The sequence below is a fragment of the Camelus bactrianus genome, chromosome 15 (assembly GCF_048773025.1).
Source record: "Camelus bactrianus isolate YW-2024 breed Bactrian camel chromosome 15, ASM4877302v1, whole genome shotgun sequence".
In the NCBI taxonomy this organism is placed as follows: Eukaryota; Metazoa; Chordata; class Mammalia; order Artiodactyla; family Camelidae; genus Camelus; species Camelus bactrianus.
The window spans coordinates 68,345,001-68,369,981 of NC_133553.1; the positions used below are offsets into that span (position 1 = coordinate 68,345,001).

General features: G+C 51.6%; 3 protein-coding genes across 11 annotated transcripts; 1 reads left to right on the forward strand and 2 right to left on the reverse strand.

Annotated features, from left to right (window-relative positions):
- Positions 1-33: 33 nt before the first annotated feature.
- Positions 34-3,078, reverse strand: AUP1 (AUP1 lipid droplet regulating VLDL assembly factor). 4 transcript variants are annotated; one of them, XM_010966571.3, is made up of 12 exons: positions 2,920-3,078; positions 2,702-2,839; positions 2,472-2,622; positions 2,092-2,276; positions 1,774-1,846; positions 1,607-1,680; positions 1,314-1,380; positions 1,115-1,217; positions 861-980; positions 624-739; positions 321-439; positions 34-211 (listed from the first exon to the last, which is right to left on the reverse strand). In XM_010966571.3, the coding sequence occupies exons 1-12, from the start codon at positions 2,967-2,969 to the stop codon at positions 175-177; spliced, it is 1,233 nt and encodes a 410-aa protein (XP_010964873.1). In that variant the 5' UTR covers positions 2,970-3,078; the 3' UTR covers positions 34-174. The 4 variants fall into 4 exon arrangements, with proteins under 4 accessions (XP_010964873.1, XP_010964871.1, XP_045359972.1 ...); XM_010966569.3 differs by having other exon boundaries at positions 2,092-2,622; XM_045504016.2 differs by lacking the exon at positions 2,702-2,839 and having other exon boundaries at positions 2,920-3,070.
- A 181-nt stretch (positions 3,079-3,259) lies between these two features.
- HTRA2 (HtrA serine peptidase 2) lies at positions 3,260-6,508 on the forward strand. 2 transcript variants are annotated; one of them, XM_010966573.3, is made up of 8 exons: positions 3,260-3,859; positions 3,965-4,169; positions 4,259-4,453; positions 4,675-4,707; positions 4,944-5,049; positions 5,190-5,259; positions 5,945-6,040; positions 6,146-6,508. In XM_010966573.3, the coding sequence occupies exons 1-8, from the start codon at positions 3,348-3,350 to the stop codon at positions 6,309-6,311; spliced, it is 1,383 nt and encodes a 460-aa protein (XP_010964875.1). In that variant the 5' UTR covers positions 3,260-3,347; the 3' UTR covers positions 6,312-6,508. The 2 variants fall into 2 exon arrangements, with proteins under 2 accessions (XP_010964875.1, XP_010964876.1); XM_010966574.3 differs by lacking the exon at positions 5,945-6,040.
- Positions 6,464-24,915, reverse strand: LOXL3 (lysyl oxidase like 3). 5 transcript variants are annotated; one of them, XM_074341386.1, is made up of 16 exons: positions 24,775-24,915; positions 23,031-23,355; positions 21,139-21,302; positions 20,267-20,481; positions 12,790-12,846; positions 12,085-12,144; positions 9,655-9,874; positions 9,232-9,412; positions 8,946-9,100; positions 8,543-8,710; positions 8,247-8,409; positions 7,818-8,061; positions 7,612-7,727; positions 7,401-7,537; positions 7,183-7,294; positions 6,464-7,017 (listed from the first exon to the last, which is right to left on the reverse strand). In XM_074341386.1, exons 2-16 carry the CDS (start codon positions 23,341-23,343, stop codon positions 6,944-6,946), a joined length of 2,379 nt encoding a protein of 792 aa, XP_074197487.1. In that variant the 5' UTR covers positions 23,344-23,355; positions 24,775-24,915; the 3' UTR covers positions 6,464-6,943. The 5 variants fall into 5 exon arrangements, with proteins under 5 accessions (XP_074197487.1, XP_074197488.1, XP_074197486.1 ...); XM_074341387.1 differs by having other exon boundaries at positions 23,031-23,414; positions 24,775-24,913; XM_074341385.1 differs by lacking the exon at positions 24,775-24,915 and having other exon boundaries at positions 23,031-24,748.
- Positions 24,916-24,981: the final 66 nt, after the last annotated feature.

Consider the following 24,981-nt stretch of genomic DNA (forward strand, 5'->3'; position numbering starts at 1 on the left):
GGGCTTTTGAGACCCAGAGAGGCAGCAGAGACCTTGAATGAAAACCCTGAATTTAATGTGATATTGGGGGGAGCCCCATGCCTCCCTTTTTACCACCCACCCATCCGGCCTGTTGTGAGTTGGGTGAGGGCTGCCCCCAGTCTCCGTCCTGCGGCTCTGGGTGCCATCCTGTACTCAGTCAGCCTCCTGGGCCTGTCTCTCTGTGAATCTCCTGTAGGACATAAGGAGAAGACATTGAACGGGCTTTGCTGTATTATCTCCACGAAGAGCTCCCTTCTCCAACCTGTCCCTTTCTACCCATCATTCTCCAAACCCCTCACCTTCTCGCGTACTCATACAGCGCCTGCTTGCGCTCTTGTAGACTCTCCTGCCGGGCCCAGGAGGACTTGGCAAATGTTAGGGCTGTGGGCTGAGGGGTCGCTGGGCCAGAGCTGGGGAACTGAGGTGATCACAATGTCAGAGGGCTTGCGAAGTCATCATTAAACACCCATCGAATGCCTACTTTGCAAGAGAGGCACTATGCTAGGGTCTCAGGATCAAAAAAAGAGATGTCAGGGACAGAGAACGTGCAGACTGCCCCATCCCACCCCAAGTCTTGGACCTGACCATTTCTGGGGTCTCACCTTGGGGGTGGAGGCTGTGGGAAGGGACTGGGTCTCCTCAGTGACGTCTTCAGGCATGAAAGCTACGGCCCCCTCAAGCAAATTAGTGATGGTCAAGTCTACACAGCCAGTCCTGGCTGGGGAGAAGGGAAGAGAGGAGAGGAGAGGAGAGTCTGTTTCTTTGTTCACCTTCTCCCTTCACCACCCACTTTTCTTCCCTGTGCCTGTCTCCTTGCGTGAGGCCACCCTTCCCCATACCCAGGTCTCTCTGGATGACGCCCAGTGGCACGTGGGGTAAAACCTCCTTGACTCTCTGAGCCAGAGCTGCCAGCTGCACATCAGGAGAAGGGCCGGGGGAGGGAGGGAAAGAAGACTGGGCTGCAAAAAAGAAATCCGAAATATGGTGAGTGGAGAACTAGGTGGAAGAAGAGGCTGTCTAGTACAGGAACAGGGAGGAAACCACGACAGGCTGAAAAAATGGCTCTGAAGCTTTGTGTACAGGGACTACACACCTGACTGGGGACGCAACCTGGGGTGTCTCTGTCGCTTCATGTGCTCTGCTTTGTCTGCTGGAGTGAGTCGTGTCCCTGTCTGGCCCAATTCTTTGGCCACCAACTAGGGAGAATTGGAAGATTGGAAGGTTCTCAAGCCTTCGTCTCCTTCCCCCTGAGGGAAGACCCCCGCCTCCATCCTGCATGGGTCCCCTGTCACCTGTTGTACACGGAGGGCAAACTCCTCATTCCCTTCCCCCAGCTGGCGATGAACAGGACGGAGCCACCTGCAAAAACAATCCAGGACCATGTTGGGGGTACCCTCTCTCCACTCTGATACCTCTTTTCTTGGAACAGTTGTGGTGACAGTGGGGAGATACTAAATACTTCATATTGCCTCTGTGGTGGGAACTTGACATTAAAAGATCTGCAAATGGACAGGGCAGAGACAGCTACTTCCTTGACCTTGAGGTGAGTTTCTCCCAGCCACCAAAAAGTGAGGACAGTTAATACCTTACGTGATACATCGTGAAAGGGACGAAAAGTGACCACAGCAGTTCTGAGACCCAGGAGGCATCTGACACCGTCTGAAGGGAGGGCATGAGTGAGGTCTAAGTCAGGGCCAGGACTGGGAAATGTCCCCTCCAAGCCCAGAGATTCTCTGTCCAGCACACACTCACCACAGAGACTAGGGGTCTCTGGACTCGCAGGGTAAGAGGCTGTACCACATCCTGGATAGAAAATGGCCAGGAACTAGAAAGGGGAAGAGAGAGTATGGGATTTCAGCCAGCCTAGTCAGCAGCTCATACCTGACTTTAAACAGAACACTGTCAAACTGGACCGTAGAAAAGTGGGGAATATAGGGATTCAAGGAAAAGAACTAAAAAGGTCATGAGCTAGGAATGGAAGGAGCAGGGTGGAAAAAGGCTGTGAAAACCCAAGGGCCCCCAAGCCTGACCACCTACCCAGTTTGGAGACAGATACCTGTGCTCACCCACCTGAAGCGCAGGAGCCCCTCCCGGCCATTGGTGGCCTCTTCTTCGGGGAACAGCAGCAGAGGGGTAGGGGGAAGCCTCGTGGAAGCACAGAATCTCTTGAGTGACTCCACCAACTCCTCCCGCCCATCCATCTCCATGAAGCCCCGAGACCAGCACACGAAGCTGGGGGGACTATTGAGTAGAGGCTGGGATGGGGGAGGAGAGAAAGAAGAAAAGAATGTTGTGAAGGGAGAAAAATTGACATATGTTGTAGAAAGGCGGGGTCTGGGGTAAGGGTCGGTATCTTGAGTCCCCAGAGGAAACCTGGACGTGGAGAAGGGAGCCTTGAGCTGTGCCCCGGGAACCACCCCGCGGCGCTCTCGACTTCGTCCCCAACTCACGGTGCTACAGCTGGTGAGCAGATTGACTATGTTGTGGTCGAAAGGTGTCACGTGGTTGGAAATGAGGACCCTGACGCGGTGATCCCGGAGTCCAGAGTCCTCCTGCCGGGCCACGAGTCCCAGCACTGCACACATGGTCCGCACCACGAACCTAGGGATGCAGGCAGCGGTGACTGCGCGGCCTCGGGCCGGGTCCAGCCCTGACCCTCCTCTAGCGCCCGGGTCGGAACCTGCGAAGAACGCTGTCCGGTAGCGCGCAGCTGACCAGGAAGACGTGGATCCCAAGAAAGAGGCGCAGGACGAGAAGGCAGAACCCTACTGGAGCGTAGAGCAGCAGCGCGAAGAGTAGGAAGCCGTCACCCGGGAGCCTGCGGGCGAGAGGCGGGGTGATCGCGCGCAGAAGGCCAAGCGGACGCGGGAACTGGTCTCTTCCCGCCGGGGCTCTTACCGGTGCGAATCAAAGAGCCGCTCCGGCCCCGGCACCGGGGGAGGCTCCATAACTGCTGCTTTAGGGCTGTCGGGCTGCAGCCTCCGCCGCCATCTTCGCTCCCCGTCGCAGGGCCTCCTGGGAAGGCGGAGTCTCTGGGCATCCGCCCAGGGTGCCGGGAGCCGAAACCCTGCTGCGCCCCGGAAGGGCTAGCGGTCCCAGCATGCCTTGCGGGCCCTTGGGCCACCTCAGAACTCGCGTCCCGCGGGGACCACAATTCCCGGCATTCGCAGGGCGGGGGCGGAGTCGGCCTCCCGGAATCCTGGGTCCCGGCGTGCACTTCTGGAGACTTCAGGTACCGGCGTGCCCCGCGTCCCGCAGTCCTCCCGCTCGCGTCCAGAGCGCCTCCTCTGTGTAGGGCGGGCGAGGAGGCAGCCAAGGCGGAGCTGATGGCTGCACTGAGGGCGGGGCGGGGTGCAGGCTGGAGCCTCTGGGGATGGCGGGCTTGGCGGGGGGTTCGCTGGGGTAAGGGATCACTGTTGAGTCCTGACTTCCGGGCCCTGTTGACGTCAGGAGCTCCTGACCCTCAGGCTGGAGTGACTTATGGGACCCCCAGTCCCCAGTCCCGGGCCCGGCTGTCTCTGAGGGTCCCTGAACCACGGACGTGTCTGAAGTCGGAGACTTTGGATCCCCGAGCACGGCTGATTGCGGGGACCCCAGATCCCCGGGCCCGGGAAGACTCAGGGACCTCTGGAACCCGTCCGCGTGTGTGGCTGGCGGTGGCGCTGGGCGCTGGGGGGGCAGTGCTATTGTTGTTGTGGGGCGGGGGGCGGGGTCCCCCGGCCGTCCTCGCCTCGGTCCTTGGGTCGCCACCCACCTCTCCCCGGCGCCAGTACAACTTCATCGCGGACGTGGTGGAGAAGACGGCCCCTGCCGTGGTTTATATCGAGATCTTGGGCCGGTAACAGTGGGGTACACCCCGAGGCACCGAAGCCACGGGCTAGGAGGGCGGGCGAGAAGGAGGGGTCCGAGCCTCCTCATATCCTTACTTTCTCCCTCATCCCAGGCACCCTTTCTCGGGCCGCGAAGTACCTATCTCGAATGGCTCAGGATTCGTGGTAGCTGCTGACGGGCTCATCGTTACCAACGCCCATGTGGTGGCTGATCGGCGCCGAGTCCGTGTGAGGCTGCCTAGCGGTGACACGTATGAGGCTGTGGTCACAGCTGTGGATCCCGTGGCAGACATCGCCACGCTGAGGATTCAGACCAAGGTGGGGGTCGGGGCAGGCCATGTCTGGTTGGGGTTGTGAATTTGCTCACGTCTCCAGATGACAGGTCTCTTGTACCCATTCTCCCTTAGGAGCCTCTCCCCACGTTGCCCCTGGGACGCTCAGCCGATGTCCGGCAAGGGGAGTTTGTTGTTGCCATGGGAAGCCCCTTTGCACTGCAGAACACGATCACATCCGGCATTGTCAGCTCTGCTCAGCGTCCCGCCAGAGACCTGGGCCTCCCCCAAACCAATGTGGAATACATCCAGACCGATGCAGCTATCGATGTGAGTCCTGATATGAGAGAAATGACAGACTAGGTGGGGGAGCGGGTAGAGGCTGTGTGGTGCAGGCACCAACTATGATAGGTAGTGGATGGGCTGCAAAAATGTGACCACTTGATCATGGGCTGGGAAAGGAGAGAATTTGGAGAAAGTGCCTACATCCTGGTTATGGCCCCAGGAGTAGAGTCCCTGGGTCTTTTCCATATTTTCTCCTTGTTTTGCAGTTTGGAAACTCTGGAGGTCCCCTGGTTAACCTGGTGAGTGGGACATCCTTCTTTCCAAGAATCGCTGCCCCAGGTCAGTGTTGGAAGGGATGGGTTTTCCCTAATTCAACAATTAGGTTGGTCAAATTTCTGAGCAGTTTCTTGTTGGCTATTTCTCAGAATCCCACCGGGTCTCCCCAGCTCCCCAACACTTCCTACTACTCTTGCTCAGGTACCCCTATCTCCTACTGTTTGTTTGGGCTGGAGAATAGTGGGCTCTGTCCCTGCAGGATGGGGAGGTGATTGGGGTGAATACCATGAAGGTCACAGCTGGAATCTCCTTTGCCATCCCTTCTGATCGCCTTCGAGAGTTTCTGCATCGTGGGGAAAAGAAGAGTAAGCCTGGTTTGGAGGGATAGGGGTTCCTTTAAGTTGTGGGAGGGGCATTCATTGGACCTTGCTGGAGAGGGGTCTGCCGGGAGGAGAAGGAGGGGAAGGATGTAGCTGAGTTGGGCTCATTTGTCCCTCCATTACAGATTCCTGCTCTGGAATCAGCGGGTCCCAGCGCCGCTACATTGGGGTGATGATGCTGACCCTAACTCCCAGGTACGAGCTTTAGGGGTAGTGACATGTAGGACCGTCAGGGTAATCAGTGGTGGGCAACTGGCACTTCTGTTGAGCTTTGTTCTCAATTCTGTCTGAATCTCAGATGAGTTGCTTTATGCTTGGTGCCATCGGAAGAGCTGTCCCCTCTCGTCATTCTTGATTTTCTCACCCCCCACCCACCCCCCTCCATTTTGTACATCTCCCACCAGATTTTTCACCCCATTATTGCTTTGAGTAAAACTTCAGTCCGTTAACCTGGTGTTTAGGGGCCATCATATACAGCTCAACCCCCCAGACCTGGCTTCCTTACATGAGTACATTCTGTATATTCTCATTTCCTAGTATCATATTTTTATTTATGTTGTTCTTACTTTATATAGTTAAATATCAGACCCATCCTTCGAGGTTCAGCTTAAGTTATATTTCCTCCATAAAGCTTCCCTTAGGATTCTAGAATGACATTAGTGCTATTGATCTAACACTGTGTGTCATTTGGCATTACTCACCCTTTCTATTCATGTCCCACTTCCTAATTGCTAGAAAGCAGAAAGTGAATTGGTATGTATCAGGAGTTCTTACTGCATGCCCTGTTCATACAGTTGTCTGTGTTGATGAGAGATTTGAGGTGAACCCAAAATGGGGAGAGTGCCTTGGTGTGTTAAGAGGGTGACCTGTGTCCTTTCAGCATCCTTGCTGAACTACAGCTTCGAGAACCAAGCTTTCCTGATGTTCAGCATGGTGTGCTCATCCATAAAGTCATCCTGGACTCCCCTGCACACCGGTGAGGGAGAGACTGCCCTGGGAGGTGGAGACCAGTGAGGTGTGCATGTGCCCTTGAACTGAGCTGTCTGTTGCCTCCTTTAACTCTGTCTATCTTTTGCCATAGGGGTGGTCTACGGCCGGGTGATGTAATCGTGGCCATTGGGGAGCAGCTGGTACAAAATGCTGAGGATATTTATGAAGCTGTTCGAACCCAGTCCCAGCTGGCAGTGCGGATCCGGCGGGGACCGGAAACATTGACCTTGTATGTGACCCCTGAAGTCACAGAATGAATGGATCAGCAAGAGTAGGAGGCTTCTTTCTGCTCTGATTTCCACCTGGCTTTCCTGGCTTAGGCTCTGAGGGCACCTGGACAGAGGATTAAATGAACCAGTTGGAGGCAGGTCCCTCCAACCACCAGCACCAATGCCTGAGCTCTAACGAATCACAAAAACACTTTTTATATAAAATAAAATTATACCTAGCAACATGTTATACTCAAAAACGAGGGGGAGGGTAGCACACTGCTCTGTCCCCCCACAAAAAGGTTAGAGGTAAAGCTGTATCTCCTTGAACTGAGGGGAGATACTGGAGTTGACCATCCTGACCTCCCTCTTGAAGAAAACGAGCTGCTGGCTGTCTTTTGTTCTGGGCAGTTAATCAGATGCTCCTCTTTGTGGTGTACTTGGCTTGGTGCTGGGCCTGGGAGCAAAAATGCCCCCTGTGTGGCCATAGATCCGGACAGCTGGCCTAAGGAGGGTGATCACTTCTGCGTGACAGTTCCACACCCACAGCACACACTGGATGAGTGCCGTGGGCCTGCTGACGTCAGGGATTCTTCCTTGGTAAGCTCCTGAGGTAATGGCAGCCTCAGACCCCTGCCATTGGGGGCCAGTGGTGGTGTGCAGAGGAGGGTGGTGGCACCTTAGATGATCTGGTTGCTGGTCTGGCCAGGGTAGCGTTCAAACCTCTGGTTGGCCTCTTCACTGAAGGCATCACCTGCAAGGTGAATGGGTGGTTTGGGCAGGAAAACAGACCCACTGTGGGGAAGGGCAGGTAGAAGTGGAGAGACTGGGAGATCCAGAGGAACAACTTAGGGAGCAGAGAATTCATTCTTCTTCCTCCCATCCCCCAGTCTTTCTGGCTACTCTTCCCACCAAATACCAATGTGACAGTTGTGCACCCAGATGCGATGTCCATCATATTTGCAGTTACATTTCATTGCGTTGTTGGTGAAGTCACTCTCTGCCACTTCAAAGTTAGGGTTGATGACCACCTGTGAGTGGAAGGAAGTCAGCCAGCTGCAGCCTTCAAATCAGATCAAAGGTGCTTTAATAAAAGCTCCTCCCACTTGACAGCTGGAAATCTCAGATCCCAGGCACCTGTAGAATGTAGTTTCCTGGCTTCACATCTGTGATGTCAATCCACTGACAGTCAATGTCATGCCGGTAGAGATCCCAGCAACCCACGGTGATGCCCTGCTCTCCAAAGTTGGCACACTCATACCTCTTGGAGACATCTGAAGAGATCAGCATATGTCAGTGTGAGGCAAGTCTGCGGGATGGGGATACTGTCATCTAAGCCCCAACTCACCCTCCTGACACTCTGTGTCTTCTAGACAGAAACTAGCTTTGTGGCCCTCAGCCACCTTGGTGCCGTTGGGGGTCAGGATATCGTAGTGAGTGAAGATGTCCATGCTGTGGTAATGCCTGTGGGGATAAAGGAACCTGTTTCCTTCCCTGCCCCCAGCAAGCCTGCCCTATCCCCGGTGGCCTTGCCCTTCTACTTGCCCCTCTCACCCATGACACTCATGCCACACCCAGGAGTGGCGCCCCGCCTTGGGCCTGAAGTCAGCACGTCCCAGGTTGTGGATCTGGGAGGAGAATCTGAGCAGACGCCGGTGGCCATAAGGCCAGTTGGCTGAGCGGGCCGAGCTGGCCAGGCAGTTCTCCTCGGCAGCGCAGTACAGCATGTGCAGGGGCCGGTCCTCGATGTAGGCCGTCTCCTGCACCAGCGCTGAGTGCAGCAGCAGGTCTGACGCGGCTGCGCCCCAGAAAGAACAGAGAGTGTTAGTTACAGCTGAGGGGCGGGGCCAGACAGGACCGCTGCCACCCACCTTCCACAGAGTTCTGGTTTTCATACCCCTGCAGATGATAGCCCTCTTTCCCTGCAAAAGGGTGGCCCAGAGCCTCCCTTCCCAGGCTTGCATCACCCTACCCTTCACTCACTCTCAGAACAAATGACTCCAGCAGTGAAGCGGGTTCCTGTCCTCTTGCAGGTGACATGGGTGCCATGATGAGCACACTGGTCCAGGGACAGTTCAGTCCCTGCACAGCGCACTCCACTCATCACCACCTCTGTTACATTCCCTGAGTCCCAGTACCAGGTCTCCTGGGGACATACCAAGGTATTTCTGTGAGGTCCCCCCATTAGCCTCCCGGACCAAGGGACTCATTTCCACAGTCATCTGCCCCAAACAGCCCTGGGAGGCAAGGGCCTTGGTTCCCCTCTCCTTCGCACTCACCTGCAGGCCATGGCTGGCATAGCCCAGTCCAAGCTGCCTACAGGCCACCATGGCCTCCAGTGTCCCCCAGTCATCCCCACAGATGAGGCCCCAGCGAACGGACCCAGGTCCCCCTATTTGCACCTCGACTCGTCCCTCATGTCGGCTGCGGCCCCCACTGAGTCGGATCTGTAGTGACACAACAGAAGTGCTGGGGAAGCTTTTGGGGTGGAGTGGAGGGAGCCTGCAGCAGACCTGGGCTGAACAGCGAGCCAGAGGCACTTAAAGGGCCAGCAAGTGGTGGCATCAGGTGAGAGCTGCTGGATAGTGGGGCAGTGGGCAGCAGGGCCGTCAGACTGGTGGATCATGACCAAGACTGGATAGGACGTGAAACACCTGAACCAAGGTGCAAAGAGGGACTGACCTTGGTCTCTACCCCAGTGTAGGGCAGGTTACATCGGACTCCAGCATCCCGGCTATGGGAACAGTCCTCAGCTGTGATGTTCTTGTGGGGGCAGTTCCAGAGGGAGGGTTCCTGTCCAGAGCATCGAACTTCACTCAAGTGGATGGCACCCATGCCTAAGGTTACAGGTCAAAGATCAGGAGGTTGTAGCTAGACCTTCGTTGTCTGCCCAGGGGTCTCCTTCCCAAGGAATGTACCCACCAGAAGTGTATACCTCCTCCTTCCCCCTCCCACCTGCACCCCTTACCCTGCCCCATGCGGGCACCACTCAGAGCCTCTCGGGCGCTCCCGAAGCCCAGCTCCCGACACACCACGCTGGCTGCCTGCAGGTCCCACTTGCGGTCACAGACTGTACCCCACGTGCCAGCCTTCAGGACTTCTACCCGGCCCTCTCCTGGGTGGGCTCCGCCCTTTAGACGCACTCGGGCCTGTAGAGGAGAGAGAGGTACCCACCAGCCGTGAATGGGGACCTCAGCACAGAGAGGGCTAACAGACCTGGGAGATAAATGAGATTCTGCTGGGAGGGAGGGGGCAGTCTCAGGTCTGTGGCCCACCCCCTGGAAGGTTCCTCTCTGTCCTCAAAGGTCAGGGCTGTGCTTAGACAGGGTGTGGCCAGGCTAGGGGGTTCTCCACCTGGGATGGGGAAGGTCAGAGTCACTGTCTCACACACCTCCCCCTGAGGCTTCGACTGTTGCTTCTTCTGGCCACTGGATGCTGCTGCATAGAGAGGGCTTGGCACACAGCTCACCACCGCAGGGGACCCCCCGGGGCACCTGGCGGTGTCATTGGCACGGTAGAACTCCAAGGAGCAGAGGGAGAGGTGGGCTTCCGTGCCCACGCAGTCCACCCCATGCAGACCAAAGGAGTGTTGCTGCCGCTGGGCCAGCAGCCTGGGGGGACAGGAGTAGGGTGCAGTATGGTAAAACAATGCTCCTGCCTCTTCGCCCACATCCCTCCTCCCACTCCATCGCCTCCACCACCCCCTGACCCTTCGTGGCCACATTGGCCCCTCTTCCCCTCTTCTCTGCAAAGAGACAAAGGTAACAGTGAGTAGTTCCAGGCTGAAAGAGCCTAGGTTAACCGGGCAGCAGGGATGGGGGCGGGTGGGATTCGCTGGGGCCCTTGTGCAGCAGAAGGACCCTATGGGTCTTGACTGGCCAGACAAAACCTTGTCCCACATGGTTTCAGGATGCTGGCCCTAATGGAGGCTGAGGCTGCTGTGTAAAAAGAAAAGGAAGCCAGGGCTGCCCAGCTGGAGGAGACAGGCGGGAAGGAGCAGCTGACACAAATAGGAAGCCTAAGTAGCCAGAGCGAGCAGATCCTTCTGTTACACTGAGACTGAAATGACTGAATGAGTCCGGATGCAAAGGAGTAAGTCTGGGTCTACGTGGCTTCTTAGAGGCCAGAGGATGCTGGGCAGTTATGCGAAGAACAGACCGGGTGGTGGACACAGGAAAGTCTGGAGATGGCATATGGAGGAATGAAAATGTATAAATGCAAGACAGCCAAAAGTTACAGGGCCCACATGACCAGAGAAGGAGAGCGAATATGAACACAGAAGGGTAGACGTAGCCCCAGACCTGAGCTGAACTGTATGCATCTTTAATGAAGTAGTCCACGCTTCTGCAACTCAAACGTAACAGAGAGAATGTTCTGTAGCCATGGAGCAGGAAAACGGGACTAAACTAGAGGTTTTAAGACCTGGAAACACTGCAGAGAGACGCTAGGAAGAACGAGGGGACTTGTTTATCGACACCAACAGAATGAGATATTGCAGTGAAGCCTGGCATGAGAGAAGTACTTTCTTCCCAGAACAGCTGGGAAGGAACCAGAGGAGGCCTGGTGTTGGCAGAGTTGGCCTGGGAGGCTGGTTTGGTGGTGAGCTATTGCAGTAAAGTGCTCCACGACTTAATGTCAGAGGAAGGAGGGAATATGACGATTTGAAGTCATTGGCTGGTAAGACACAGAGAGATGGAAAGGTTATCAACAAAACAGACAAAGGAAGCCTGGAGACTACAGAATACCTTTAGAAGCTCACAATAAGTGGATTCTGAAGCTCAAAGAGCCCAGGTTGTGTCTCCCAAAGCCCTGTCTGGCTGAAAATAAAATCAAAGAGGCCATGCTAGGAAAAAGGCATCTGTCTTCTAAACTCCCTCCTCTCCTTCCCTGCAACTAACAAAGCCCTTCCCCCCAACTAACAAAGTAGAAACGACACTGTGCACTTTAGTGTAGGGGTTAGGGAAGGCCAGAGTATGGCCACGTTGGACAAGATGATCTTAGGCTAAAAGGGCAGGACAAGAATACCCCCAAATTCCAAGTCCCTTTGAAGCCATAGAAGGAGGAGCTGGGGAATGAGGGGTACTGGGGGACCACTGAGTGATCCTGGGATGCTCTGCAGGGAGGAGGAGACAAGAGAAAGGGATGGGTTCTCTACATCTCAGCCACGGCTGAAGAAGCTATCAGGGAGATTTTCATGTTCAAACTGCCTTTGGAAGCCAAGTGAGACATAATCACTGGGACTGGAAGCTTTCCACTCCCTGGGGTTCTGAAGTCACCCAGGAGGAAAATTATGGAACTGGGAGCCTCATTGTGGAAACTGGGCCAGAGAGACAGGCTGTCATCTGACTCCATCCGTGGTAAAGGTTCCAGAGGGGATCCCGAGTCTTACTTCCAAGTCGGTAGCACTTATTTAAAAAAAAATTAATCAAACAAATGTAGGAAGGGAACACTGGTCCCTTAGGCAAACGTGACTTCTTAGGGGAGAGGCAAGCATGGCATGTGAAAGACCAAAGGGCCAGAGTATCTGCTAAAATCCATGCGGGAAAGATAAATAAGCACGTGCAACAAGGGCAGTCAGTGGATGAGCTTCTGTTGAGATTTAAAAAAATCCCGTGACAAGCTTAACTCCTCAGAGAATGACCTAAGGGCCAGCTTTACTTTACATCTCAGGGAACCATCTGGAAGGTGGCTTGTAATCCTTCCTGCTGCTCCCCCGCCTCTTGGCAGAGGCCTCTCTGGACCCCTTCCTCACCACAGCCCGATGCCCCCGACTCACCACGTGGCACCCCTCTCCTCTCCACCCAGCCTGAACTTTGTTTACCTCTTGACTGGCCCCCTGCCCACTCGGGGTTTGGGTTTGACTTTAAGCTTGGTGACTTGTCTGAAAAAAGGAGAAAGAAGTTAGTGGAGGCAGCAGTCAGTTACACTACCCAGGAAAGGTAGAGGGTTCTTTCTTTCTTTTTCTCCGTTTCTAGGAAGGCCCCTTCATGCAGAGCATGGGAAGCGGTAAAGCGAAGGCGGTCAGGGTGTCCGCAGACATTGAGGCTGCATACCACTTCAGTGTATTTTGGGAACTTGTGCCGCTCTCTGGATTTAGCAACAGTGATGAGAAGTCTAGTATGTCAATCCAGGTGATGAGGGGAAAGGAGATAGAGAAATAGTAGAGGGAGGAGAGAGAGTGGGAACGTAGGTGAATCAAGGGAGGTCAGGAGTAGGCGGGCGAAGGAGGAAGCACGCAGGTGGCTGAGGCTGGAGTCCAAGCCATCTGGGGGAAGTATAAAGATGCAGGGGCTCCTCCTCAGACATTCCGACATTATTTCCTCCTTGCGCTTCCCAAGATCAAAGCTTACCCATCCCCATGCCTGCCTCCCCTCCCCTCCCCGCTGGAATGGCCATTTCCCAGTCGTAGCCCTAATTCATCGGCTTGGGTTCTGGGATGGACATGGATAGGCTGCCTTCCATCCATCCATCCACCTCCTGGGGCCACCGTGGTGAGCAGGAGGTCCCGGGGCTCTTGCCCCATTACCTTCCAAGGGGCTTGGAGCGTCTGGCCGAGGCTTTGGCCGCTCGCTTCCTCAACTTTCTGTGAGGATAAGACAATAGCAGAGACAGGGTCAGTCTAGAACCAAGTGGAAGGAACTGGTGCCACTGGGACCAGGGGCAAGATTTCTTTTCAAACGGTCAGAAGGGTTCCTTGTGGCAGGATAACACGAGATCCACCCAAGGCTCCACCCTGCACAGCTGTTTGGCCTTATAAGCACACAGCCAGCCGGGTGAGCAGCAGTGAAGAACGTGGCCTCAGACCGATAAAGACCCTGTATCAGGACCCACAGAAATCAGGCCAAGGCAGATGGGGAATAAGGGCTCGTGGTGTGATATCAGGGCTGATCTAAACCCAAGGGGAGGGCAGGGGGAAGGGCGTAGCAGAAGGGTGTTGGGATCACCAGACTGACCAGGCGAGGAAAGAGAACTGGCCTGGTAACGCCCAGGCAGGCTGACTGTGTCTTTTTCTCTTGGATGTTCTCCGGCTTCTGGCATGTCCAGGCCTGGGGCCAGGGAACCAAGACCAAGGGACGCTAACTTGGCCTGGCTGGGGAGCATGAGGCCAGCCTGCTCAGGATGACAGCACCCTTCTTGCCTAAGTTAAACCCCATATGCTTTAGTCATTCTAAGCTGAGCTCATCTCCCCAACTTACTTCCGGGGAAATAAATTCTAAGCCTTATTTATTTTTAATTGGCCTTAATATTTGACTTATTTTATTCCTCAAGAGGTTGCCTTAAGTCTAATGTATGGAACCTGGGTCTGTTTCTCCTCTCATTCTCCCTTTGATTTCATATTTTTTTTATTTTTAAAAATATTTTATGTATGTATTATTGCATTATTAACTTTTTTTGGTGGGGGAGGGGAGGTAATTAGGTTTATTTATTTTTGGAGGAGGGACTGGGGATTGAACCCAGGACCTTGTGCATGCTAAACATGCGCTCTACCACTTGAGCTACACCCTCCCCCTCCCTTTGATTTCAAAGGCTTCAATTTTGCTCCCTAGTTTCCCTGTTCAACTATGTATGGATGAATGCAGGTCTTGCCTGTCTGTCCTCATAAACTTAGGGAATTCCTTGTTATTCTCTGAGTTATCCTTTCTTTGAACACTTCCCTGCTCTGCTGTTTCTCTTGAAGAGTCACCTTTGGACTGAGTATACTACATGCAGATGTGCTAGGATTTTAACATATAGACTTTAAACAGGGCTGAAGCTGCTTGGCATTTCCCGCCCTGGCTTCTTCCTGACGATGTGCTTAGTTGGTTTTTCGCAAAAACATTCAATATGCCAGCATTCCCAGTAAAGAGTCTACATAGCTCTCAGGTCCCTTTCCTGAGGCACTACTGAGACTTTAGACCCTCTCACCATAAGCATAGTGTGAAACTTTTTCTCCAAACGTCTTTTTCTCGAACATGTCTAAAATGAAATATACTTGGAACTTTCTTCCACCAGTAACCCAGAGAGGTCATCTTGATCTGCAGAGTAGTACTCAGAAAAGTGCAGTGTGATCTCAAAACTTAGAAGTGGTACTCCTCTAGTTATTTAAGGATCTTATAATGTCTTTATATTATGTATTATATGGTATGTATAATTATATATATATTATAAGGTATAATATAGGTTATATTAAGGACCTGGTACTTACCTAGGACCAGTACTTATGTTTGTCTTGACTCACATTTCTTCATTCACAGATGTGTTTGTTTTCCCTATCATTTATTCCTTCAACTATCAAACATAAAAACCTGCCTACATCTCCACATTTTCTTCTCCAAGGCCACAGCCCCCAAACACTTCTGAATTCCTTCCGCTATGATCCTTTCTCTCCTCAATCGAGAAGTCGCACATAACCCCTCCTACTCAACTGAATACTTTTAAACAAGTTCAAATCTCCCTCTCTCTTTTGCACACACAATATATCTTTCTTCCTCTTCATAGAGAAACTTTTCAGTGGCTGTCTACACTCATCATTTCAATACCTTCTCTCCCCACTCATTCCTTAACCCTCTCCTTTCTGGTTTTCCCCACCCTTCACTCTGCAACAATACATCAGATAGGCACTTTTTTAGTCTTCATTCTATTGATTCTTTTTTTTTTTCTTTTTTTCCGCAGAGGGGAGATAATTAGGTTTATTTATTTATTTGGTTTTTCAATGGAAGTACTGGGGATTGAACCCAGGACCTCGTGCACGCTAAGCATGTGCTCTACCACTTGACCTGTACCCTCCCCACCTCATCCTATTGATTCTTGGTGGCATCTGACACTCTTGTTCTCTCTCTCTCCTTCCTGGGCTGTCACAACCCTACTAGCCTGGTTTGATTTCTAATTCTGGTTGTTCTTTCTTGGTTTTCTTTGCAGGCTCCTCCACTGTCTAGTCATTTAAATTTTGGGACCTCTGTCTAAGGCGTTCTTCTCTTCTCATTGCATATCCTGTCTATATGTTTTCATTCACAACTAACCTTGTATATTCCATTGCTTCTTGATGTTTCTACTTAGATATCTTAAAGTTATCTAAACTGTAATGTGGATCCAAAAAAAAAAAAAAACCTCATAATTCTTTCAGCAAAATCTACTCTAGAAACCAAGGAGTCAACCTTGACACTTCTCTCTTCTTTGGCTCCCAAAGTCAATCCATAACCAAGTCCTGTCAGTGTTACTTCCTAAATGTCTCTCTAATCCATTCACTCTTGCTCTCCTTTAAACCATTATCAGAAATGCAGACAAAGTGATCTCTTGGAGCTACAAGCCTGGTCATGTCCTCTCATAAAAACACCTAAATGATTTCCAATTTCTTGTATCATAAAGATCTAGATCCTTACCATAGCCTATAAGGTCTTCTATGATCTGGTGCCTAGTTACCTCTCTTATCACCTCTGTATTCTCAGCACCTTGCACAGTGCTTGGCAAATAGTGAGTTCGATAAGTATCTGTCAAACGGAAATGGACTAGAAGAGTGACGTCTTAAACAGCCCTTAAGCTCCTCAAACCCCAATTTCTTTGCCAGCAAAAGGGCAGTAAATGGTTCAATTATCTACACATTCTTTTCCTCTTGTAAAATTCTACAACTTTCACATATTCTAGGGTGGAACTACCAATCCAAGTTTAAAAATGGTAAATATATCATATTCCGATTTCCTTATTCCCCAAATCCTATCGACTTCTCTAAAAGCTAGCACATGCGTCTTCTTTCTCTAAGGCATATGGAGCTGTTTTTAACGATCCTGCCTAGCCTTTATCACTGTATTAGCTGTGAGGATTCTCCCTGTCTGACCTGACCTGTGAAAGAGTCTCTATGTCATTCCTCATCACAGAATCTCCCAGGACTCCTGTAATCTCCTTCCCACTAAGAACGACCTGTGGATTTAGTTTATCCCCTTCTCCAGCCTTCATATCCCAGACTCAGTAGGAGATTCCAGTATGTACAGAAATGTTCCTGATTCCTGAAAATTACTCAAAGCTGTGCATACTTAGGGACAATTCCTGGATCTCAGAATACCCAGGGATGGCCCAATTCTAAAGCTAATTCTTATGAACTTGAAGCCCAGAAATGCCTGATGGCACCATCCTCCCCTCTCCCTTCAGAATCATTTGAGTTATCGCTTCTCTTATTTCCTATATTCCATCAGTCATCCTGCATCTCTTCATTTCCCTCTCTCCTTGTTGTCACCCTCCTAATCGGCTTCATTTTGATAATTCCTAAGTAGTCTCACTGCATCTAGCACCTCTTCTAATTCACTACCATCAGGAAGACTTTAGAAAACGCTGGCCTTATTTTATCACTGTCCCATACAAATATTTTGATTTTTTAAATTTTCCACAAAATAAAGGTAAAACTCTCCAATCTGGCATTAAAATTGTCCCATTTTGTAGCCTTACTTTATCCATTCAGATCTTCCATTATTCCTCAGCACAAACCTACTCTAGTCGCCTGTCTTTCAAATACATCCATTTTCATCTCTGTCGGGGTCAAAAATGACTTCCATGTTGCTACATCCAGTGCTGGTTTCTCAGTCCTCATGTGTTTAGACCGATCAGCGGTGCTGACTCAGGTCAGCCCTCTCCTCCATGAAGCACTTTACTTGGCTTCCAGGCCGCCACACTCTTCTTTCTACTTCACCTCACTGTTTGCATTTTGCCTTATCTTCCTGACCTCATAATATTTAAGCTCCCCAAGGTCCAGTGCCTGGACCTCTTTTTTCCTATTTACACTCACTCCGTTGGTGATGTTGTCCAGTTTCTGAGCTTTAAATACTTGTATTCAATTGAATTCTAGAGTCATATACCCAACTGCCTACTCAGCCTCACCATTTCAATGTTGTAAAGAGCCTCAAATTTAACCCCCACTCTCCCATCCCCACACAAAACATGCTCCACTCACTGTCTTCCTTATCTTTTTTATCTTATTATTTTTTTTTTTTTTTGGTGAGGGGAGGTAATTAGGTTTATTAATTTTTGGAATAGGTAGTAGGGATTGAACCCAGGACCTTGAGCATGCTAAGCATGCAACCTACCACTTGAGCTACACCCTCCCCGCTCGCTGTCTTCCTTATCAAATGAAGCCACCTCTGTACCTAGCTCAGGCCCAAACCCTTGGAATGATCCTTAACTCCTCTTCTTCCATCACACCACACTGAATCCATCAGCAAGTCCTGCTGACGCTACCTTTAACTCTACCTTTGACACAGAATTGGATCATTTTTCACCACTTTCACTGGTCACCATCACCTCTAACTTTCTTTACTTGGCCTTCAGGAGACAGTAACCTCCTCACTATCTCCCTGCCTCCTTGATTATATGGCATCCCTTGAAGCTATTCTTAACAAACCAGCCCAAATAATACTTTAAAAAAGGGGAAGTCAGATGTCACACCTCTGCTCAAAACCTTATTTAGCACAGAGTGAAAAACCAGTCTCTCAAGTGGCCCTACAGGATCTGGCTCCCCATTCTTTTCCTGTCTCCTCCTACATCACATCTCCTGTCATTTTTTCCCTTATTCACTCAGCTCCAGCCCCAGTGGCCTCCTGGAGCATGATAAAAATCCTCCCTCCCCACCTCCCCACCCCACTGCCCTGATACACACACACACACACACACCCCCCACACTCTTCAGGGGCTTCTCATTTCTGGTGCCTCTTCCTAGAAATGCTCCTCTAGGTTTTTGCAAAGCTTGTGCCCCTCACCTCCTTAAATCTTTTCTCAAATGATGCCTTCTCAAAGCAGCCTCCTCTGACCTATTTAAACCTGTGTAATGCTGGCCCCACTTCCCGTCCCCTTCCTGCTTTATTTCTGTCTATTAAACTCTTTGCCATCTTTACATTTTGTGATTTTGAACTTATTTTGATTCTTCTCTAGTCCATGAGATCAGGGCTTTTCGTTTGCTTTGTTCATTGTTGAATCCCTAGTGTCTACAACAATCCCTGGCACACAGTAGGCACTCAGTAAATAAACAGAGAATAAGTGAATCTCCACACTTTTGTTCATGCTACCCTTTTCACTTGAAATGCCTTCTATTTAAATCGTACTCATCTTTCAGAACCTGGTGTCTGGATTAGAAAAGGTAAAGAACACAGACAGGGGAAGAAATATGGCCCCAAGATAGATAACAGTAAAGGAACAGAGCACAGAGATATTTAAAAACCGTTTTAGTCTCTATACCAGATAAAGTATGTTCCTTGGGACTCAAAGAACTTTCACGTGTGTCTCAGAGATAAAGCAAGGAAAATGTAAGCAAGTATGGAGAAGACTGGAGGTTGGATAATATACTGACTTCGAAAAAGAAGGAAGAGGATTTCTCAATCTACAGATAATTACTAATTCTAGAATAAGTTATTAAGTAGAAAGTTTGTGAGCATTGAAGGAAAAAAATATGGTGATCCTTAGAAATCTAAAGCATTTCAGTAAAAATTAGCTCAGTCATACCACCATGATTTCCTTTTTTGATAAGATTACTGAATTGGAAGGTGGCAGAATGGCTGTGAACATAGTGTAAATGGATTTTGGCAAAGACTAACAAAAGCTCCCATGATTTCTATACATAATTATAGATAAGATGGTGAAATGTGAAATGTTGGCTACCTCATTGTAGTGTTCAGTTTGTTCCCAACTGGTTGGAAAAAAAAATTTCACAACTAATGCTTAAAGGTTTGCTGTAAATCTGCAGGATTCTTAGAAAGAGTTGGACTTTGGTTCCAAACATTTCAAAAATTTTAATAGTCCTTTGGATCAGAAGGCATAGCTATCACATCTATTGAACAGAGGAGGCCGGGAGGGATAACAAAATGTAAAAACGAGGTCAAGATTCAAGATAATCTCATGGGATCATCATGGCGTTTTAGTGGCTTTTAAATGATATATCAAACAAATTTAATAGGTTAAACTCAACAGATTTAGGTTCAGACAGGCTGCTCCATCAGCATCAAGAATGAGGAAAGACCTGGATTTAAGTGGTCACAAGGTCAACATGAGTGGGCTGCTGCCTCAACAGAAAGGCAATGCAAAGTCTAGACATGCTGTCATTAAAGATGAGTGTTTTCGCTGTACCCTGTCCTGATCAGACCGCATCTGAAGTAGTGTGCCCAGTGGAAGGCTACCCAGATGTCAAGAGGTCTTTCTGCAGAACTGATTAAAGGAAGAGCTGAAGAAAATAAGTGTTTAGATTACAGAGAGATTTCCGATTTTCTCAAAATGACCAAGTTAGATTCTCCAGGGAAGCAAGACGCTGTAAGCACAGGGCCGTTCAGCAGTGTGATTCCTTCCCCCGAAGCCGAAGCCGGCGCGTACACCAGGGCTCCAGGGCAGGTGGAGAGGGCCTGGGCCGAAGCATCCTAGGAGTCCTGAGGGCTCGCGCACTCACACACGCGCCTCTGGGCGGCCTGAACCCAAGGCGGGGCGCGGCCTCTCCCGGCGCCCTCCGGCCTTCAGGGTTTGGCGCTCCGGCGGGGACACGCCGCCCCGCGTGCGCCCCCAGCCTGTCACTGTCGGACTCCCGGAGCCCAGCCGCGCCCGGACCTCCCCCAACTCCAACCCACAGGCTCCCGGGCTGCGCCGGGGCCGCAACCTCAACCTCAATCTCCAGCCGGCCAGCTACCGGGCGCGGCCTGGCGGGGCTGGGCGGGGCCTGGAGAGGCCGGGCGTGGCCTGGCAAGGACCCGCGCTCGCCCGAGACGCCGCCTGCCGATCGTTGGCGTCTAGGACACTGGCGCGCCACCAGCCGCCGCTCGCCCCGCCCTGGCTCCGGCCACAAGAGCTTTACTGGTCCCGTGTTAGACCTGCCTCGGGGACCTCTTCATGGTCCTACAAGGTTTCTCAACTTTCCAGTTTCGCAGAGGCCTCCGTATCTTCCCATTATTCCACAGCCCCGGGTTCTCCCAGTGCCCCAAATCCTCTCGGAGGTCTCTCAACCCCATTCCTTAATAAGCACCCTTCAACCCCAGTCCGCTCCACTCAGCGCCCGTGTCCTTCACCTGTAGAAGGCCACGTTGACTCTCTTTTCGTTAGGGAAGCCCAGCATCCCGCAGACCACGTGGCTGTTGTGGGCACTCCAGCCTTTGTCACACACTTGCGACCAGCCGTCTGGAAGCCTGACTTCGACCAGTCCCTCAGTCACGGGCAGGGGCCGTCTGCCCCGCCCTACCGCTGGTCGAAGTCGCACCTCCTCCACTTGCAGGTGATGCTCTACCTGGGGATGGGACCACAAGCAAAGGAAGGAATCCCCAGTAGCACCTTTCATATACCCTGCCACCCTTAAAGAACCCTGATTGAGTATGCTTGCTGTAAAGCCAGCGGTCCCGGCTGAGAGGGGGCTGAGAGGCATGCCTGCCCTCTAAGAGGTATTGACTGGGGTGTGTGGGTGTGTGAACTCTCCTGCAGTCAGGAGAGTGGAAGGACATGCTGTGCTCTGAGAAATAACTAAGGGTCCTGAAGAAGCTGAGCAAGGAGCATCTAATTCTGCCTGGGAGCCTGAGGGAGCACTTCACAGAGGAAGTGGCATTGAAGGCAGGGGGAAAAGTAAGAAGGGAGATGTTCCAGGAGAGCAGGAACATCTGAGGTGAGGGAGGGCACAGGATGCCCTGGAGACCAGAGATGAAGTTGCAGAGGCCTATGCCAGGCCTTGCAGCTTGAACACTAATGCTGAAACAGAACTGAGCTTTACGGTGTCTTGGAGCTCCATCATTTTGCCCCTGCAAGCATCCCATCGACTCAAATGACCCCACTGGGCGTATGTGATGACCCCCTACCTTCTACTATCTCATCTAACCACATACCACATATAACCACCCCACAGCCCTCTCTGTCTCACCACCCTGGGTGGCGTGTGTGTTTGTGAGTTACAGACCTCAATGACATTGGAATCCGAGAAGCCGGGGAGGCGCTCGTCCTTGCAAATGACCCCGGCGTCCTCATCGTGGGTACAGTCACTGTTCCCCCAGCCCCGGGAGGCACATTCAGTCACACTCCGCTCAGTCCCACTGCAGCTCAGGTTGTCCAGCCAGATGCGGCCTGTGGAGGGGGCAGATGAGGGGATAGAGGCTTGGGGAGGTAGCATGAGGGAAGTCATATGGATGTTGGTGACCGTGAGTACCGAGGCCTCACACCTGGCCATGATGATCCCATTTTTTTCTGGTAAGATAATGGGTGGAGAAGGGACAGGGGACCCTAGAAAGGAATAGGAAAGGGAGCATAAGGATTGAGGGAGGGTTGGTAGTGATTGGGGGATACTCAAGAATTTGATAGGGTGAATAAAAAGCCAAGAGTCAACACTGAAGTTATGATCAGTCCATACCCATTAAATGATAGCTGCAATTAATTGAGTACCTATTGTGTGTTAGGTGCTCTGCCAGCGTCTACCCATACATGATCATCCTTAGAACAGAACTGTCAGAAGGTATTATCACCATTTTGTATAAAGAAATTGGGGTTCAGAGAAGTTAAGTAACTTGCCTAAGACCACACAGCCAATACATGGGGTCTTAGGGGTTTGAGCCATTTGTGAGATTTGGAAATCTAAGATCCTTTCACCTCAGCCTCACATTCTCCCATGTGCCTGCCCTGTCTGTGCCACCACGTTGCCCCTCAAATGCTGGTCCCAGCCAACGTGCAGGGACCCTTCATGCACATCCTGACAGAACTTATCCAGCATCTGCTGGGACACCTACTCCTGCCCCACCAGGCTGCTGGAACCATTGCAAAGTCCTTGTGACTCTATGACTTTCCCCCACCAGGTCTGATTCAGTCTTTTGATGCCATGCAGAAAAATCCCTCAGTCGAATGACTGTCCTCACATTTGAAGACAACTAACATGTACTTGTTATCCAGAGCTTTTTCTTTTCATGCCAAATATCCCAGGTTTTTCCAGCTATTCCTCCCTGAAACTTGGTTTCCAACCTTTCACATCTGGGCAGCTCTCTTCTGAAAGTGTTTTTCCATTTTCTACTGTCTCTTTTAAAATCTGGCATCTAAACTTCATTGTAGAAGTGGCCTAGACAGTGGGTTTGGAGGATCATCTGCATACTGCACCAGCTTCTGTCCTTCAGTCCCACTGTGAGCTCATATAGTGCAAGCACCCTGAAATCTCAGTTAGAATTGCCCCATGCCCCTGCTACTGACATTCATATTTGTTTTTTTTGGGGAGGGTGGCAGGTAATTAGGTTTATTTATTTAAACAGAAGTACTGGGGACTGAACCCAGGACCTTGTGCATGCTAGGCATGCACTCTACCACTGAGCTACACCTTTCCTTCTCTGACATTCATATTTGTTCTAGAGTTTGTACTTGCCTTTCATAAGTTCCAGCCTGAGGTTGCAGCCCTGGCTTGTAATCTGATTTTTGTTGGTTGCAGTGTCTGTGATCCGTTCTGGCTTTGGGACATCCAGACATCATTTACCCCCTTTCAGCTGCCCATGAAACCAGCTGTACTTTAATCATACAGGGTTCACCTGGGTCAGGGCTGTCCTTACATGTGACTTTATGGAGCCATGCTGTTGCAGCAGAAAGGAACTTAGAGATCATCTAGTCATTTTCTACGTGGGGCATCTGAGGTCCAGAAGAAGGCACCGAACAGCCTCAGTTCATACCGCTCTGAGAAGTGACTGCTGGTTGGCTTGTCCTCCGTGGGTGTACTTGACACTGGCTGATCTTGGCGTTCTGTGTCCCTGTGGCTGTGCTATCCTGGTGTCCCCTCTCGCTACGATTCGGCAATACCTAGGCTGTGCCTGGAGCATCGCTCACCTGTTCCAGGGCCATATTTGGCGCTGTGGGTCCAGCCTGTGGCCTCGGTGAAGCCCAGCTCCCGGCACAGGACATGGGCAGCCTGTAGCGTGAAGTCATCATCGCAGATGGTGCCCCATTCGCCAGCTCGCTGTATCTCCACGCGGCCCTCGAAGGGCTTCCTGGGGAAGCCGGCCAGCCGGAACCGCAGCCCCTGGCTCCCGTCCTTCTTCTCGGGGGCCGTGGATGGGGATGGAGATCCCACACAAAAGCTGTACAGCAGGAAGAGCAGCAGCCCCCACGGGCTCCACTGCCAGACACTGACAGGCCGCATGGCAGGGACGGGCTGGGTGCCCCAGAGAGAGAGAGTATGTGAGGGATGCTGAAATCGAGCCAGGCCCAGGTCTGAGAGAGAGAGAGAGAGGTCACAAGAGGAAAAAGGACAGTGGTTAAGACCAGAGGAAAAAGAGAGGGACCCAGGGACTAAGAGACACAGTGAGAAAGAAACACACACTAAATAAGAGCAGAAATACAGAATCAAAGAGGCACAGCCTGAGAGACCCAGATTAGGGAGGGGGGAAGAGGAGACAGAGACAGAGATAGAGAGGCTCTCCCTCCCTTTTGCCAAGAATAAAACTCAGATTATTAGCTGTTATGCCTCACAGTGTCCTCCCCTAGTTCTGCCATCATCCCCACCAAACCCCTACTCACCAGTCTAGGAGACCCAGTGATCAAAAGACAGGGATTAGAGACCAAGAGTCAGACAATGGTTAAGATAAAGAGATAGAGACTGAGCAAGAGGTAAGGAGAGGAAGACCCAGACAGACAGGATGTGAGAGGAAGGGAAACTGTGGGAATGAAAGGGACCACACAGAGACAGTGGAGAGAGAGACAATTTGAAGATGGATAGAAAGGGATCAGGAGAGAGCCTGCACACAGAATTGGGGAGCAACTGAGACAGGCAGGCAATAGGTGAGGAGGAGAGGGGCTGACAGGAGCCAGGGGGCAGAGGCAGGAGGGACCCAGATGACCCCATTCAGCCAGTAAGGGGAAAGATAGCTACTGATTGTGGAGAGAAGCAGGCAAGGAGGGACTTAGGGAGACCCTCGGATCTTGGTTCTTCTTAATGGGAGCTAAGCCAAGAGTCCTTTGTGGGTAGATTCCAGGCAAAGAAGGTAGAGACTGGAATGCACTGGGGAGCTCGCTGCACAGCCTACATGCCCTGTAGGGTCAAGGGGCCCAGGAGGGCCGGGCTTCAAGTGGGGAAGGGGGGCTGTCCAAGCCTCCTGCCGACACCGCCATCACTGTCACGGAGCTACCGGAGGCCAGGGCACCAATCAGCTCCTCAGCCTAGGCCTTCCCACTGTCTGGGGCGGAGAACAGCCCCTCTACAGTGAGCTACCCCACCCCCAACATGCTTCCCCCAACTCAGACAAACAAACCAACAGAACAGCTTTGTTCTGGGAACATTTTGGCTTGGGGACCCAGGGGTACGGCCTCACAGAGGAGCCCTCAGCCTCAGGGCCTTCTCAGCTGCCCGATTTGTAATACCCTGCAGCCCCCAACCCCCAATATCTGCTTCCTTTCTCTACCGTTCTCATGTCTCACTCTTCTTTGACAATAATAAAACCCTCAGTAGGTTGGCTTCCCTTTGACCCTATCCCACATCATCCCTTTTCCCTGGTCCCTCCACCATCCTCTCCATCCATAACTCCCCTTCCTCTCGCTCCCGGCAGCGTGACCACCGCCCCACCCCCCTCCCTACCTTTGGCTGAGTGGGGCCCTAGGGGCTGGGAGAAGAGTTCTGGTCCTGGAGATCAGTCCTAGGACTTCCAAAAAAAGTGCTCGGCCAACAGAGACTGGACCCCCACCTCCCTCCCCCCTCTCCTTTCGTTCCTCCCACGTCCCTTTGAGCCCTCCCACATTCCGCCTTCTCCCTCGATCCCTCCCAGGCCAGTTCCCTCCTTTTCTC

Excerpts from the sequence above, each read along its gene's own strand:
- AUP1 (XM_010966569.3), bottom strand. The coding sequence starts at position 2,969 with ATGGAGCCTCCCCCGGTGCCGGGGCCGGAGCGGCTCTTTGATTCGCAC. Across the intron at positions 1,847-2,091 it reads GAGGGGCTCCTGCGCTTCAG|TTCCTGGCCATTTTCTATCC; the intron begins GTGGGTGAGCAC and ends TCCCCTTTCTAG. Across the intron at positions 440-623 it reads CCACAGCCTCCACCCCCAAG|TTCCCCAGCTCTGGCCCAGC; the intron begins GTGAGACCCCAG and ends TGATCACCTCAG.
- HTRA2 (XM_010966573.3), top strand. The coding sequence starts at position 3,348 with ATGGCTGCACTGAGGGCGGGGCGGGGTGCAGGCTGGAGCCTCTGGGGA. Across the intron at positions 4,454-4,674 it reads AGACCGATGCAGCTATCGAT|TTTGGAAACTCTGGAGGTCC; the intron begins GTGAGTCCTGAT and ends CTTGTTTTGCAG. Across the intron at positions 4,708-4,943 it reads GAGGTCCCCTGGTTAACCTG|GATGGGGAGGTGATTGGGGT; the intron begins GTGAGTGGGACA and ends CTGTCCCTGCAG.
- LOXL3 (XM_074341386.1), bottom strand. The coding sequence starts at position 23,343 with ATGCGGCCTGTCAGTGTCTGGCAGTGGAGCCCGTGGGGGCTGCTGCTC. Across the intron at positions 12,847-20,266 it reads GTCAACGTGGCCTTCTACAG|AAAGTTGAGGAAGCGAGCGG; the intron begins GTGAAGGACACG and ends TTATCCTCACAG. Across the intron at positions 7,295-7,400 it reads CAGGAAACTACATTCTACAG|GTGGTCATCAACCCTAACTT; the intron begins GTGCCTGGGATC and ends TTCCACTCACAG.